The 17,610-nt window shown below is 50.2% G+C and overlaps 1 protein-coding gene across 1 annotated transcript in view; it reads left to right on the top strand.

Moving 5' to 3' along the window:
- The first annotated feature begins 1,500 nt into the window (after positions 1-1,500).
- The window catches only part of PSD2 (pleckstrin and Sec7 domain containing 2), a 100,170-nt gene continuing 84,060 nt past the window's right edge, over positions 1,501-17,610 (top strand). The window contains exon 1 of the mRNA XM_065409306.1: positions 1,501-2,060. Coding sequence (XP_065265378.1) covers positions 1,501-2,060 — 560 coding nt within the window. The remainder of the gene's footprint in view (positions 2,061-17,610) is intronic.

Genomic DNA, 17,610 nt, shown 5'->3' with positions numbered 1-17,610 from the left:
ATCTAGTCCAGTCCCCTGAACTCAAGGCAGGACTAAGTATTATCTAGACCATCCCTGACAGGTGTTTGTCCAACCTGCTCTTAAAAATCCCCAATGATGGAGATTCCACAACCTCCCTAGGCAATTTATTTCAGTGCTTAACCACCCTGACAGTTTGGAAGTTTTTCCTAATGTCCAACCTAAACTGCCCTTGCTGCAATTTAAGCCCATTGCTTCTTGTCCTATCCTCAGAGGTTATGATGGCAATAACAACAAAGAGACCTTGTCCTGGCCCAGGACCCCATTGTGTTAGGTGCTGGACAGGAGGGGGAGCACAAGGAAACACTCAGACAGTCTGGGTCAGCATGACACACAGTGGGTTCAGTCCACCACCAGCCTAACCGTTGTCAAGTTTGTTGTAGGCCTCATGGCAAAGGAGAGTTTTAAGCTGAGGGGGGAAACATGGCAGCAGCATTTCTGGTGCTACCAGGCCATTCTCTGAATGACTGCAACCTTAGCGCCAGGCATGGGTATGAAGCTAGAGCATGGAACAGCCCTCATTGTCAATACCCACTGCTGTGGGTGATTAGTTGGGCAAACCAAACACCAGCCTATTTTCTGTCTGTGTGGTGTTACAGGGACTATTGTGATATGGTGGGGCTGCCAGAGTTTTAGACAGAGCGGTACACCCATGTCAATAGCCACCAAGTCCTGCTCAGTGCTGTGACGGCCTGTGAGATCTTGTTTGTGAGCCATTAGCCTGATGGCCCTGCCAAAGGCTTCAAAGGAGCAGTATCTGCCCCACTCTGACCTGTAACAGACACCTCCCACAGTCCACTGGGCACCAGAGCAGGTTTTCAGCAGGGCTGAATCTGGGAACCTCTGGATTTAAAAGCATGAAGCTCAACTGCCTGTGAAAGCACCGTTAGCTCAAAGGCTGTAGAAGACTCAGAAATCTTTATATATGGTCCAACCACTAGAGGAGGTCAGAGCCACAGCATGAGCATGGAGACAAGTGCATTTGAACTGGGCATACTGACTATTGATCCAACTGCAGACTCACAGGCACTGGCTCTGCACTTTTCTGGGAGGGTTATGTAGGAAACAGGCCACGCATGTGCCTTCTTGTGTCTCCTGCTGCTCAGTGAGAAGGGGCTGATCTTTTGGGACTGTGGCTGTGTTTGGATCATACGATTGCTTTCCTCTGTTGCACAGGCCATACGCACAAAGAGTTCTGACATGTGCTACCTCCCCTGGCTTCTATTTTAAGGCAAGGGCATGAGTTTTCAAAGTTTTCAGCCCACTCCAGCCATCACCTCCGAGAAGTGGCACCCACCCAGCTGCAGCCCAGGAGTCTGAATGCGTGTTTGTCTCATTCCTCTGCACTTTGAAACTGTCATTAAACAGTAACGTCGTTAACGGTGACAATTTCAGACGCTCACGATTTTCTGTTTCTCCTCCTTTGTAGATAATACTGAGCCTGAGTTAACCAAGGGCAAGCCCTTTGAGAACAAGCTGAACATGAATGAAAACATTCACTGTCCATTATCTTCTGCGGAGTATAATGAGCCACATACCTCGGGCTTGCAGCTAGCCATGTTAGCCTGTAATAATGGGAGTGAACAGCCAGCAGAGCCCACAAATCCCTCCAATGAAAAAGCCAGCCTCCTGAATAGCGCTGAGCCATCCAGAGCAAAGGAACGCAGAAGCCCAGCCAATGACAGCACCGGCCATGGGGCCGAACATCTGGAAATGGCACCAGACCTATGGAAGCAGAGCGAAATGCAGAGAAACAGGGTACAGCAAGCACAATCAGAGAGTGACAGCAGCAGTGTCAACGGTCTGGTGCTGACGAACGGTTTGCATACAGAGTTTGAGCCGAGGAAGGAGAGGGACTTTGATGGCAAGGAGGTAACAGAGACGCAGGGCAGCACAGCGCCAAGGAGAAGTGACGCTGACTTGGAGGAGAGGGACTCGCCAAGCAAGGAGCTGTATAGCGAGCTGCTCAGTGGTGTGCATTTGCAGACCTTCCTGGACTCTCCAGAGGTGTTAAGTGCTGGGGACTCAGAGGAACAGCTAAGGTAACTGGGATTCTCTCTCAATTTGTTTCACTGCTTGGATTAATGTGCATCATATTTCCCCCACTTAAATCTAGGGGGGGAAACCATCAGGTCTAAAGCTCTCTCATGGTTGGCTTTGGCCCCAAATGAACCCTCCTTTACTGTCTTCTGTTGTATCATATCCTTTTGCAAAGCTCTTGTCAGACAGTCACCATTATAGAGTCAACATTTGCCAATAACAAGAGTGTTCCTGGGAGCTGCTGTGCGCTCCACCTCCCAGCGACTCAGGGCTTGATCCAAAACTCCTTGAAGTCAGTGGAAAGATTCCCATAGATTTCAATGGGTTTTGGATCAGGCTCTTCGATGGAAGCCGAGAGTATCTAGCACCTTGCAGGATCAAGCCCGTATTTCCTTTGCTAAGGGGAAAACCACTGTGCAGTAAGTGCTGGCAAGGGCTGACTTGATTAGCAAGCACCTACGTTCGGTAGATGAGGTGTTTCGTAAATAAGAGTTTCGCTTCTTCTCTTCCTGGAACAAGTTAACACCAGGGCTCAGCACTCCTATGCAACACTACAATAACAAACCAGTGCTTACGTGCGATCCTGCAAGAGCAAACCAGTGTGCACTTTTGCTGCTGGGAAAAAAACAGTTGGCTAAAGAAGCAGCTTTCCCTTTCCACCTTCCCAAAGGTGATTGCTGTACATAGCAGTACGATGTCGATTATTTTCTGAGTGACACAAATTTCTTCCCATCGTTCCTCTGTTTCTAGGAAAGGTTTTTCACACTACTGTGCCTTTCCCTTGCTGGAGAGAGGGAGTTTACAGATCTCCCTGAACACACACCACAAAACAAACTGTGATAGCTGCTACAGGGTCAGAGGGGAACAACCTGGGAGAGAGCAGAAACGAGAGAGCAGGAGATCCATGGGCACAGTGGGTTATAAAACGCTAGGAATACACATGCCTGCTTTCCACCCCCAGTGGCCCAGTGTATGTAATGATTGCTAGTACTGTGGTTTTATGTCCCGTTCTCCCCCAACCCCCCCATGGCTGGAAGTTTACGAGTCTCCTACTGCCTGAGTCCCAATGGACTTGTGGTCAGATTTTTAGAGCTGTTTAAGCACCTAATTCCCAATGAAATCAATAGGAGTTAGGTGCCTAAATACCTTTAAAAAGCTGGCCCTTAACCAGGGTACTGGAACGAGGGGTGCTGGGGATGTGGCAGCCCCTGCCCTGGACTCTTAGTTCATGCCACAGTGGTTCATGCTTTAGATCAATACGTGATAGGTTCATTCCCTTCAGATGCCCTGGGTGTCTTTCCCAGGATTAACTGAGTTTGGTGCAGGGGGAGAGGGAAGGCTGGAATGGTCCTTTTCCTTATAAATCCCCTGGCTAACAACAGTTCCTCTCTGTGCAGCTTTCCTGCTCTCTGTGAAAAGGAAGCAGTCACTTCTGGTGCACCATGCTTTCTCTGCCCCAGGACCAAGCGGAGCCCCCACTGGGGGGGGGGGTTAGAGATCTGCAGGGGGCAGGTCAGGGGCAATACAGAGGGCTGGTTGTGGGACTGGAGATGCAGGCATCCCACCCCCAACCCTCACGGAAGAACCCATGGAGACTTAATGCAACCTATAGCTTGATTTGCTATTTCACAGCCCCCTCTGTCCTGGGAATCCTGACTTGATGGGGAAGCCGGGGGGGGGGGGGGGGTGAGGATCTCTGACCATGCAGCTGCTCTTGGAGGGAGCCAGGGAGAGCCAAATTGGGGTCCAGAAGTGGTAAGGATGCACTGGGCTTTTGTGCAGATGGCACTGACCTCAGGATCCCCCAGAATCTATGGGGTTTGCTGATGGAACTGCTACCCCTTGCACTCCCCTGTGGAATGAGCTGGGGAGCGCTATGCGAGGGGATCTGCATGGGATTTTCTGCTTCCCTCCCCTCGGTATTTCCATGGGCACTAGTGGTCCAAGCCCTAATCAGCACAGAGTCATTGTCCTAGGTGATTCGTGCACCACAGTACATGTGGGATCACAGCGGCAGAAAGAGGCCAGCAAGCTGCAGGGAGTCCAAAGAAGAGCAATGAGAGTGATTAGCGAGGTGCCTGGTCTGATGTGAGAGGAGAGAGTACAAAGATCTGGAATGATTCTGGATGGGGATGTGAGAACAGTTTCACAAGGGTGCTGCACATTAGGAAACCTAATTTAGGGAAGGTTTCCTAATGTGAGATCAATGATCTTGTGGAGCAATCTTCTTAGAAAAGAGGTGACCCATTGCTTGACTTATGCAAAACCAGCATGGACAAAAGCAAACAGTGTTTGGCTGATGTTTGTTTGAGTCCCAAGTAGCTACTCAGTTCCCTAAGAATGAGTTTTAATTCGTGTCAATGTCTGGGGCATGGTTATCCTCCTTGATGCCTTCTGTTAGATGGTAGTTTAGCAATGGGGAGGGTGGGCTGGACACTTTGCAAGCAGGAGAGCAGCAAATTGTGCTGCCCACCAGGACCCACAACCTGAGACCAGGAGAAACTCCACATCAGTTCATTGAAACGGCTCTTCAGAGATCTGGCCAAGAGCTAATGGCGAGAGTGGTGACCCTCTGGGAGCTTCTGCCTGGACCAAAGCCAGAAGCAGTAGCAACATGGCTTCAGTGAACATACAGGACACCAATTAAAAATATAATAAAAGAACAGGTGTACAGTGACGCATGCTAATATCAATGGAATCCTTAATATATTGCGCAAGCTCCAAACTAACGGAGGAATAAAGCCTTCTCTCAGATCACTTGCAGAACAGCTCTCCGCTGAAGAATTAGGGCTCAAGAAAGATGTAACGGTGGATCACCATTGGAGGAGTAATGATTTTAAGGTTCTGGGCATGCTAAAGGTGTGAAGTTGTGAAATGGCAGACCAACAGTTTGGAGAGAGTACAATCAGACTGTGTTCTGTATTCCAAGAACTGGTTTTGCTATTTATGTATTTACTTAGGTTTATTTATAATCTGTTTTAAATTCTAAGCCCAGTACATAGGGAAAAACACACCCCAGAAACAACTGCAAAATGCTTATATAACTGCCGCACTATAACTGACAGCCCTGCCCGGAAACATCTCTTGGTTACCAGGAGGGAGCCAGATTCTTTCCCTCTGTTCCAGCTGCTTTGTGCTGCTCAACAGTCTGTTGTGTCACAATTATGAAAGCATCATAGTTATGAGAGGTTGAAGCATCTGGGGTGGGGGAAAATTCATCATTGGTGTAAGCAGGTGCAACTCCACTAAAATCCACAGAGATCCATCTGCTTGCACTAGGGCTGAATTTGGCCCAATATGTCATAACCAATGTGTCTTCATTCATTATCTGCAAAGCTGGCCATCCCCCACTATATTCTGGCCTTGAATAGCCTGTGTGACTCATTAGGTGAGACTAAATTCAGAGCTGGGGGGAGTAGGTGAGATTCTGTAGAAGTCAGTGGAATTGAACCAGCTGTGAATGTAGCCTATTCTTTTACTTTTTGTAAATGAATATATTGTTCTTTGCTGTCCCCCATTTTGTGCAGTGGATGCCTGTCACAAAGCATCTAAACCCTGTTTAATATATCCTAATTAGTAATTAATAGTTAACTGATAATTCATTTAAAATTACCAATTCATTTACATTTGTATAGCATGTTTCAACCAGAGATCTCAAAGGCCTTTACAAAGGTGGGTCAGACCCATTAACCCATTTTACAGATAGGGAAACTGAGTTGCCTAAGGTCACCTAGTGAGTCAGTGTCAGAGCTGGGAAAAGAGCTCTGGGCTCCACAGACCTGGTCCCATGCCCGACCTCTGTATGTGTTAGCAACATTTTCAAATGAAATATTTAGTAACAAACAAGGAAACAGCAACCACTTTGGATGTGTCTGCTGTCATTTCCATATATTAGCATACATTTGCACTCTCCCATTTACATACATTTCTACTCTGATTTATGCAAATTCCTCTACACAACATTCAGCAAAGCCTTTGTTTTCCCAAGTCTCACTAAAGTTTTCACTGTGTGTTTTATCCCCAAGCCCAATTCTCTGCCATCAGCTGCTCGGGCCTGGGTGGAGCCTTGATGGTAAAGAAAATTCTCCTGGGAGCCAGGTTGGGAGGGTGGAGGGCAGACTGGTCTGCCAGTGTGGCTCTGACTGCCGGAGCAGAGCCCAAGGCTGGTATGTAGGGTAGTAAGATGGTCTAGGGGTTAAGGTCCCTGCTCTACCACAGGCTTCCTGTGTGACCTGGGGCAAGTCACTTGGCACCTCACTCCCAGTGATTTCAGTGCAAGTTAGGAGCCTATGTGCCCTTGAGAGAATCTGGGCCGTAGCCGCTCTGTTGCCTTAGTTCCCCATCTGTAACGTGGGGTTAATGGCCCTTCCTTCCCTGCCGGGGATGGTGTGAGGAGAACTACCTGACACATCACAAGGTGCTCAAATAGTGCAGTAACAGGGCCAGATAAGTATGTTGGACCAACCGTACCCTTGTATATCCCCAGTAACACTGGGCTGCTTTCAGCTCCAGCCTGATGCTTTTCAGCTGCTTATAGTAACGACTCTCTCCGCTGCCTGTAGTGTTCTTACCGCCAGTCACCTTATACGTTCTTCTTATTTATAACATGGCAGTGCCGAGGGGCCCCAAGGACGATCCAAGCCCCACTGAGCTCCATGCTGTACACACACACGCACTGTTGCAGGATGACTGGCCCCTTTAAGACCAGCCTCTGGGCCTGCTCAGTTGCCTCCCAACTGGGCTGATGAGAAGGCAGCTGGCCCATGTAAAGAGGAGAGACTGCACCAGTGGAGGAGTGAGGCAGGGGCAGGTGAGAGCAGCCTGAGAGCAGCAGGAAGGTGCTGCAGGAGCTGCTGCTGGTGACTTCAGTTGGGAGGGCTGGGGAGCCCTGTTGCATTATGGGAAGGTTTGTGCAGTGACCCCTAGGAATGAGGGGAAGAGCCAGTATGGGCAGTGTAAACTGGGCCCAGAGCTAGGGATTGGCTCGGGGGCTGGGGGGGGGTAGATCCCAGGAGCAGAGGTAGGACTAACAGAGGAGGAGGCCTGGGGGAGTGAGACACTGCAGGGAACCTTCTCACAGGAGATCTGAGTTGGGGCCACAGGAGAAGACTTGAGGGAGAGGAGTGGGCCTAGGAGTCTTGGGTGGATGGCCTGGAGAGTGGGGCCCTGGGGCAGAGGGGTTAATGGCTCTCTGGTGGGTAGGGTGACCAGATTTTTATAGGAACAGTCCCAATATTTGGGGCTTTGTCTTACATAGGTGCCTATTACCCGCCACCCCTTGTCCCAATTTTTCACAGTTGCCGTCTGGTCACCCTTCTGGTGGGGGACCTGGAAATGGTGACCTTTGAATGAGATTGAAGAGCTGCTGCATTATAACTTTGGGATTTGGGGAAGAACTGATTTCCCTATGAGGGATCTGTAGACTGTGCCAGTGTTGCTGCATAAAGGGTTTGAGAGATGCTAGTCCTTTGCATGTGCAGATGAAGGGGAAACTGAGGTGGGCTGTGCCTGTATTGCTGAAATTGTCTGCAGGAGGGTGCCTGACAGGGGTTTGCCCTGAAACACTCACATAGTGAAAGACAGTGCCTGCCTCAAAGAGCTTACAGTCTAAATAGTGAAGATAGACACAGGGTGGGTTAGGAAACCAACGCAGAGAGAGGCAAAATGACTCACCCAAGATCATACAACATGGCCATACAGCCCAGGTCTCCTCCTGACTCCCAGACCAGTGCTTTATCCACTAGATCACACTGCCTCCCCCTGTGCACAGGCATGGCGGCTCAGCTATATAGCACATTGACAGTAGCTCTCTGCTTCCCTCCTCCCAGCACACCTCCAGTAGGCAATGCAGGATTTGGTCCTTTAGGGAACCTGTACGTGAGTTTCCTTTACCACTGAGATCAAATCATTTTTCTTATAAATCGTCTGTTCATGGAAATATTTTCATTTAATTAGGACTTCAAAACAGCAGGGGGATCTTTAAAAGAAAATTCAGCAAACTTTTTTCAAAGGGGTGCCTCAGACGCTTAGACAACTATCGTGGCCCCTACGTTTGAAAATGTTGGCCTCTGCCAATGCATTTCTTCCACAGAAGATGAATGGCCAGACAGTGCTCCAATTCCATTCAATAAAACCTTAACACAACTCTTCAGGAGGCTGCTGCCTTCAGTGCAGAACATTAAAGGCCTAATTTCACTCGTGTTCTTTCCAGACACAAGACTCAGTACTGCCAATACAGCAAATGCGGTTCTACGTTATTATGACTAATTAACCAGCAAGAAAAGAAATGTAAACAACTTTATGCATAAAAATCCAGCTCAGTTCAGTTGCATAAATAACCATTGCTCTGCATGTGTTGCCATGAGCATTAATGATGGAAAGAATGATTGTAAAAGACAGCCTAGGCAATTTGAGATATCATTACTCCAATACAGTTACAAAGACTTATGAGTGTAATGCAAGTAAATATATGGATCCTAGCTTATGTATAAAGCAAACTCCTTCCATGCTATTTAATATCTCAGTACCGAACTCTTCTCTGTGGGCAGGCCACTCCAACACACAAGATCAAGTTCAATCAGATTCAGGGTCTGACCTTATCTGAAATCTCAGGGCTTGTCTACACAGCGCAGTAGTGCACAGCAGTGGGATGTGAATTCTAATGTACACCAATGATTCACCCACTAACGGGCCTGGGTAGACCCTGCTGGTGCACACTAAAAGTGCATGCTAACAAGGTACTGTTTGGAATGGGACTATATTAATGTGCACTCAGGAACTTTTAGTGTGCGCCAACAGTGTCTATGCAGGCCAGTTAGTGCGCGACAAGTTGGTGCACATTAGAATTCACACCCTACTGATGCACACTGTTGCGCCATGTGGACAAGCCCAAAGCTGAGTGTTGGCTGAGTCAGGTCCAGGACATGTCTATGGGCCCGAGTGTTAGAGAGTCTATTTCTAATCTCTTCAAAACTCTTTCCTGTTGGTGAGGGATGAAAATCTTTTGACCTTGACTATGATTGTCTCGCTTCATCTCTGATGAAAGGTGTCACCTCGCTTTGTTTCCCTCTTGGGCACTGGTCTTGACTGGTTGCAGGCTGCCTCCCCAGGAGTTGGTGCCCGCCTTCCTTCTCTGCACTTGGGTTGCAGACACTTACGTTCAGGGTGGCTTCCCCTACGTACAAAAGATAGTCACTGCCTGTTCTTTGTGTCACTCAGCCTTAGCGGTATGGATCTTGGGAGCCAACAGTGCAATTTCTGATTGCACCATCTCTTACCATTCACATGGGTTCTCTCTACGGGGAGCTCAAAGGCTGTCAACAACAAAGGTAAAAGGTCTGGAAGGTAGACATGGATAGGCTAAGAGGAGTGAATGGATAAAAGAAGACAGTACGGGGGAAGCTGGCACTGCTTTGTAGACAGAGGGCTCCAGCACAGCCAACGGGACCATCTGTCCTGAGAACTAAAATTCTCTCTCATCCCCACACAAGTGTGCTGACTTTTTGGGAGGGTGTGGTAAGGAGGCAAAGGTCCAGAGCTTCTTGTTAGTCAGTACAAACAGAACACAGAGTAACAAATGGGTTTCAGCTGCAGGAGGTGAAATTTAAGTTAGCTATGATGGTAATTGTTGCAAACAGTTTAGCAAAGGAAGAGGCTGCCAAGGCAGGCTGTGGAATCTCCGTTGCTGGTGGTGATTAGAGATATGAGATCAGGTGGATGGCCTCTCCGAGGTTCCTCCTATTTTGCAGGAAGGAAGGGATCACTCTGGTCAGGAACTCATTTCCGTGTGATGGAACTCGCCCTGGAGGGCAGAGTGAGGGGTGACAAAAAGTAGTTTGACAAGAGTGAAATTCAGCGAAACTCACAAATATGGTGATATTGTTGGTGTTTTTCTTAAAGCCCGAGCACCTGGAGTCAGGAGAGAATCTCAGCTTTGTTTAAAAATTAAAGTTTCGAGCCCTTGAGGGTGTGGAGACAAGCTTGAAAATGTGAGCCCTGACAGCTCAAAAGCTAGAGGATCACTTAAAAGAACCCAAGAGTTATTTATTAAATCTCATGACTTTGGAGTGGCCTTATGATATTTGAATGCTTGGGGTTGGCAATGCCAGGTTTGTCCTTGCTTGCTGTCCTTCACTGGCTCCCCTTCTCCAGCGCATCAGGCACATACTTCCTGTCCTCACCTTTCGGGCCTCACACCAGAGAGCCCTCCCCTACCTATCCAGTCTGTTTATCACAATGCCAGCCCCGCCTTCTGCCTCCCAACGATGCCAGCTTCGATCATCTGCTTGTCTGCTTCCCCCGTAAGCACTGTCACACTTCTTGCTGTGCTGCCCCTTGTGCATGAGAAGAACTCCCCGTTAGAGCCCAGAAAGCCGTCACTGGGTATGTGTTTGAATCCCTTCGTAAAACCTACATCTGCCGGGATGCCTAACGAATCACTGGCATTGGGTAGGCTGGAAGCTCATATCACTGATCACACACATCTGTCTCTGCTAGAACCACTCCCACCTACCTGTCTATTAGTCATCAGTCACCTCTTGTCTGTATCTTATTACACTGTGAGCTCTCTGGGGCAGGGAGTGGCATTGAGACGTTGGTATGTGCAATGCCCAGTGCTTTGCAGCTCTGATCCCTGGCTGGGATCCTTAGGTGTTAGGGCAATTCTAGTGATAATAATGAAGCCCTACAAAGCATTGGCCATCCACCTGCCTGCCCAGTAATGCTGTGCAGGGAATCAGTCCCCATGCTCACTGAGAACGATAAAGGGTCAGTTAGAGGGCGGGGCCCCTCAGCGTGTCACCGCACAGCGTCACCTCTTTGAATTTGCTACGCTGAAGAAGGCAGTGGCCGTGCAATAGTGAAAACAGCTGTGGTGAAAAATGCAGCTTTGCAGTCTGAGCCCAGTAGAGCAATCAGCTGCAGCAGGATGTGCGTTCACCCCGTGTCCAGCTGAGATCTTCCAAGACACCTCAAACCTGCCCGATATTCTGAAATTGCTGAGCACCCACCCACCCTCTGGCACTGGTAAGGGGTCCCAAGCTGGGCACCTGCCATAACCACGGGTTTCCTGCCCCCAGACTCAGGTAACTGCTGCCATTGCGGAATTTCACTCTTGCTCCAAGGACCCAGTGAGCAGAAGCTCACAGCTCAACATGGCAGATGCTCTTCAAAGGCCACTACAGGAAACCCAGTCACCACAGTCACTTTTGCAGGCCTTGTGGTGCCACTGCCCCAGCTCCCTGTATGCCTCCCAGCAGGCCCCTAGTGCCGTGTTCCAGCACTTCTTCTCTTAGGACTCCACAGCTGTGTAGAATAGTACCGAAGCCTTGGCCAGGGTCTGCGCCTCAGACCTATTGCACTGAATTGCAGATTGCATCAGCCACCCAAGCAGGGCCACCAGGGAGTGGCTTACTACTGCCGGGGGCCTTGTCTCAGGTATTTAAAGTGAAGTCATCAACCCCTTCCTCCCAGCCTCGAGGAAGCTCCCCCTCCTCTTCCAGCATTAGTTGGGAGCCACGTGGCCACTTTCAAACTCACCCTTTCTAGCAGGAGCCCAGTGTTGGGTTTTGTCAATAGAATCTGAATTCAGAGAGGGTGTCAGCACTGGAAATCATGTGGCTGCTGGGCCACAAAACTGCTGCTGAAAGGGCCACCCTCTCTTTCCTGCCCCCTGCTGCCCCAGGACCACGCTCTCCCTCCTCCTTTTGATCCTCCCCTGCTTAGGAAGCTGAATCTGCTGACCTAACACCTCTCCCGTTGTAGCCTTGTTTTGACCCATGTTTTCCCTTAGAATCAGCCTTGGTTTCCCTTTGGAGCACCACCGCCTCCACTCCCAGCCTGTTTGAAGGTTTTGGGGCAGCTGGGCAGCTTTGCCTGGAAGGTTTAAACCAGGAAACTGATTGGGAGCTGGGTTAGGGCCCTGATTCGTTTTCTTCAGATGAAGCACTTAGGAGAGTGGGAGGGGAATGCATCCCATGGACAGAGGGAAAGAAGGGGTGGAGGGATGAGAGAACGGAGGCAGAAGAGGGTAAGTAAGAGGAAATGACAGAGAAGGCTAGGGTGAAACAACAGCCTTTGGCTTTCTTTGCAGCCAAACCCTTTGATATTTAAAATGAGGCATGCTGGTTTATGTTAAGCAGGGTAAAATGGAAGCAGGGGCGGCTCCAGGCACCAGCGCAGCAAGCGCGTGCCTGGGGCGGCGTGCCGGTCGCTGTGAGGGCGGCAGTCAGGCCGCCTTTGGCGGCATGCCTGCGGGAGATCCAGCGGTCCCGCGGCTTCGGCGGCAATTCGGCAGCGGGTACGCAGAAGGCGCGTGACCAGCAGATCACCCGCAGAAACGCCGCCAAATCCGCGTGACCAGCGGACTGCTCGCAGGCGTGCCGTCGAAGGCCGCCTGACTGCCGTGCTTGGGGCAGCAAAAAACATAGAGCCGCCCCTGAATGGAAGTAAGGGGGAAGAGAGTAAAAACATTTGCCCCTCTTTCCTTGAAAAATTAAAAGAAAGATGACCTGCAAAGGGTTTTCAAAACATTGGGTTTGTGTCCTTATTTTTGCTGTTTTATAATGGAGAAAGAGGCCTGGGAGGAGTCTTTTTAAGAGTGTATGTGACCCTGTTCACTGTAGAAGTTGTGGGTATAGCAAATCTGGTCATCCCTGGTTTTGCAGCAGGACGTCTCAGAGGGCTTTGGGATATTTATTGTGGCCTCTCCCTCCTTCATGGGAAAGGTGAAGGTGTTGGATCTTTAACGAAGACATCCATTCTGCGCAACATTAATTAGTCATTGATGTTAAATTGGGGGCCAAACAACTCCAAGGGAGGGATGCTGTAGTGAGCTGCTCAGGGGGGTGCAGTCCAGAACTCACAACCTGGGGAGAGGGCACAAAGGCGCCTTTAAGTCAATTTCATGGTCTCCCACTCCTGGGCTGTTCTGGGGGCTTTGGAGGCCCTGGTGGAACTTGGACAGCTCTAGCAGCCTCTTCAAGTTATGACAGCCTCCCCGCAGGTTGCCCTATGGGTTGCAGTGCTACTCAGAATCTCTGCAGTGTTGGGTGCTGTGTCCTTTGACATACCCTCTAGGCAGGGGGTTCTCAGGAAGAGGGCTTATGGCTCTCTACCACAGCGCCTGTACCAGGGCTGCCACTTGGTCTCATAGGTCCCAGTTACACTGCCCCAGCCCTTTTGTTCAGCCTAAAGGCGCCAGAATGGGGGTTAGGGTCTCACCCAAAGAATGGCTGAAAACACTTTCCCCTCTCTGGTCCTCAGCATTCGCTCGTATCACTCTTGGGATGTAATTGGTTCTTCAGGCATCATAGTCTTCCAGGGCGAATGAGATCTGAATTTCTAATGTCAAAATCAAGCAGGAAAAAATAAAATCCTTGGAAAAACAAATCAGTAACTGGGCAGTCTAGCCCTTTTAAGGAGTTCGATGCCAGCCAATCCTATTGCTTGACATGGCCTCTTTAAGAAATAGGTATTTAAGGGAGCAGCAGACTAGCTGGTAATCATGGAGCTACCTCCTGAAGATGCGAAAAGCCCAGCTGTGAGCTGGCTCAGGGAAGCAGGGTTGTAATCTGGCTACTAGTGGGCTGGGGGGGAGAGGGCGTGAATTACACAGCTGGTCATTTCTTGGCATGCAAATAGAGTTACACTGACCTAAAGCTGGGGTAGTGGAGTAGTGACTCAGCCTCAGGAGGTTCATGTGAGCTGCCCAACCTTTCCTGCTCACAGTTATTCTTAGAGGTACCTTTTCAGACTAGCACATAGACACATTCATCCCCCTGGCAATTCAGCACTACGAACAGATGCTTCCCAAGCGCTGCTTCGAACTTTAGAGCTGGGTAGGAAATTCTTTTCCTGTCTCAGGAAAATGTTTGAGATTTTTTTGAATTTTTTTCACACACAAATTGGGAGGAAAAGTTGAAAGTTCAAAATTTTTCACAAACTGACAATAAAAAACAATCTGTTCACGTCAATTGAAATATTTTCTTTGGAAATTTTGGTAGATGTTGACCTTTTTAGTTTATAGTAAAACAATTTACAAAATCAGCTTAAATATCACAACAAAAAATATTTTCAAATGGAAAAAATGGAATATTTTGTTTCAAAAACATCAAAATGGGACTTTTTCATTAATTTTGAAGAAAAATTTCCAAAAATTTTTTGACGGGAGAAATTCACCGAAGAAGACAACCCTTTCCTGCAAACGGTTTTCATTGTGATGGATCAACATCTTCTGACAAAAATGTTTCATCAGAAAGTTCCCACCAACTCTCTGCAGCATGCACTTTGGTAATCAAGCTTCACAAACAGCTGAACCTTTAGCCATGGAAGCCGTTCACTCCATCAGATGGGTTGTATCACCCGAGTCGCAGTTTGTGGCTGTTTTTCACAGGGAAACGCTCCTTCTGCTTCAGTGTTCCATTCTGCCATTCCTCGGGAAAACATCCACAAACTGTGATCCTAATGAGCAAGCGTGTCTACATGATGCTTAGCCAACGGTACCATCAGTGAGCAGTTTCTATACTCAACATGAAAGGCTGCTGGCCTTTAGAACGAGCAGCAAGATTCAGAGATACCACGTTGGGAGGATAATAGCTTGGCCCCCTGCATCACTGCAGGAGAGGAGTCATTGTTCTGCAGAATCCGTAGTAGCTCTCTGTTTAGGGTCACCGCGCATACACCTAGTGGTAGCGATCCTATGCCTTTCCATGACAGGCCAGTCCATTGTCTATGGGTACGTCTACACTGCAAAAAAAACCATGCTGAAGTGAGCCTCAGAGCCTGGGTCAACTGACTTACGCTCGCACTATGGAGCTAAAAACAGTAGTGTAGCTGTCTGGGCTCAGGTGAAGCCCAGGCTCTGAAACCTGGCAAGGAGGGTGGGTCTCAGCACCCAAGCTCCAGTCCAAGCTTGAATGTCTACACCAGGGATCGGCAACCTTTGGCACAGGCCCACCAGGGTAAGCACCCTGGCAGGCCGGGCCGGTTTGTTTACCTGCCCCGTGCGCAGGTTCGGCCGATCACGGCTCCCACTGGCTGCAGTTCGCTGCTCCAGGCCAATGGGGGCTGCGGGAAGCAACGCGGGCTGAGGGATTTGCTGGCCGCCACTTCCCGCAGCCCCCATTGGCCTGGAGCGGCGAATCGCGGCCAGTGGGAGCCGCGATCGGCCGAACCTGCGGACGCAGCAGGTAAACAAACCGACCCGGCCCGCCAGGGTGCTTACCCTGGCAGGCTGCGTGCCAAAGGTTGCCGATCCCTGGTCTACACTGCTATTTCTAGCCCAGTAGTGACAGCCCAAGTCAGTAGATGCAGGCGCTGAGACGTGCAGCCGTACCTGGCGCTGAGACGTGCAGCCGTACCTTAAGTGACTTCTCTTGCAAAGTGCACCCTGGAGTTTAGCCTGTGGTACATTTTTTTCCCCTGTGTTGGGGCACATCTGCACCACCGGGGTTAACTGTGAATTGAAGGCTAAGGAAACCAGGTCCCTCTGTCCCCACTGGGCATGCTCAGCCTGGAGACAGGGTATAAAGGGAAGCAGCCCAGTTTAGTTGGGCCAGACCACCGAGGAGGCAGGACGCACATTGTGAGCTCCCTCCACGGAGCTGTGGGAGCCTCAATTCACAGAGGTCAGGCATGCCGAACCCCAGGCAGACATTGGACGGACAGCAGAGACCTGGGAGGGGACTGAATTGCCGCAGACCTCACCAGCAGACGACCCCATGGACTGCTGTACTAGGAGACTGGGTAGGAAGTGGTCCAGGGGAAATAGACACTAGTCCGGTCTTAGGACAGAGGAATCTGTTGACGTGTTTTGGGTGGATCCCCGCTGATCCAGTGGCAGAACACTCCGCCACTGTTAGGGCCCTAGGCTAGGTAGGCCCGGGTCCCCCTATCCCCTGCTGCCAGCCCCCACTGGGGTGGCAGCTCCCCCACCTTAGGCCTAGAGGTTGCAGTTGTCTACCATTCATCAGAGTCAGAATGCTAAACTATTGAGCACACCAAACTGTGTGTTTGCTGCTCTGCCCTGCTTGAGGGCCTGAGTCCCTGGGTGGTGGCCCAATCTGCCCTAACTGCTAGTCCATGCTGCCCTGAGAGCACGGACAGCCACAAAGGACTCTGACTACTGCCCTGGGAGCAAGGGTAACCCAAAGGACTCTGATTGCTAGGTCACACTCTCCCGTTTTGTGGGTTAGACTGTCAGAGAAACCTTGGGGCATAAGCTCCCTGCTGACCATATATGGCCGGACACCCCTTGACGAGGTGCATATACCCTGTGATATCTCCCTTCATTTGAGACAATTATTTCTTGACCGATTCTCCATCTCTGATCAATGCCAATGCAAGGGAGAGGGTATTTTCCCTGTATCTCTCTGAGCTTCCCATGCTGTGGACAGCTGAGCCCATAGACAATTGGGGATGCAATTCTATCAGACTTCCAAGCCACCGTCCTCTTCACAGTGTCTTCTCTAACCAGCAGCATACCCTTGGCAGGGCGGTTCTCCAACATCCTGCTCCTGATCACAGATGCAGATAGCTGCCAGGCGATGCAAAAAAATTAGCAGGCCCTTGTACTGCAGCAGCTTTGCACTGCACTGCTAGTGCAGAATGGCCCTAAATCCAGCATAGCCAGCAGTGGAGGATCACCCTAATGTAGGGGGACCTTCCCATGGCATGAAACTGGCACCCTGGCTCTACAGCTTCCCCTCCCTGCAGCTGGTGCAGGGGATGTGGCTGGGGCAAGGGGTAATGACCAGTGCTTCAGTGTGCCCTGGTGATCCCAGGCTGCCTAAAAGGCCCCTTGAGGCCCTTGGTAGCCATTGGGGAAGGACAGAGGTGATTCAAGCCAGGCAGCAGCCACCTTTAAACAAGCTCAAGGAGTCCAACTGTCATAATGAACTAGGCCAGGGCCCATCTTTGGGAGCCACAAGCAGGGGAAGAAAAGGTTGGGAGAAACACAGCTCTGCAAACCTTGGCCCAGCTGAAGGAGGCAACATAACTGTGGGCAGAATTCCCTCTGCAGCCAGAGCCGGTCTTATTGGTGTGGAGCATGAGCAGAGGAGAGCCTAGCAAGGGGGGCAAGGGCCAGCCGCTAGAAACAAATGCTTTCTCTGGAACTGTACCAGGCGACCCTGCAACACAATGAACATGGGCCCCACGCTGTTGTTCTCACTGAGGCGCATCTCGGCGTGCAATCACTTGGCTGCTCCGGGTCTCTAGGCTCAAAGGCAGGGCAGGATCCAGGGACAGAAATGAAGAGCAGAGGCTGTCCACCATCCCCACTCTGTTTGCCTCTCTGTCCAGAACACGGTGCTGTCTGTGGTGGGACTGGAGGACAGGTGTGTGGCTGCTCCCCCTGGGATGGGGGGAAGACAATGGGTATTACAGCATGAGCTCAATCCCATCAGCCTGATGGTCAGAGGTGCTGAGCTCCCACCACTCTAAGCAGTGTCCATGGGTGCGCTGGGTGCTCAGCCCCTCAGACCATCGAGCCCCTTGGCTTTGCCCTGGGAGGAAGCTCTTGAGCATGGCTCAGTGATCAGCCAGTCAGACCCT

Source organism: Emys orbicularis, chromosome 8 (assembly GCF_028017835.1).
Source record: "Emys orbicularis isolate rEmyOrb1 chromosome 8, rEmyOrb1.hap1, whole genome shotgun sequence".
NCBI lineage: Eukaryota > Metazoa > Chordata > Testudines > Emydidae > Emys > Emys orbicularis.
This window is presented reverse-complemented; position numbering and strand designations above follow the sequence as displayed.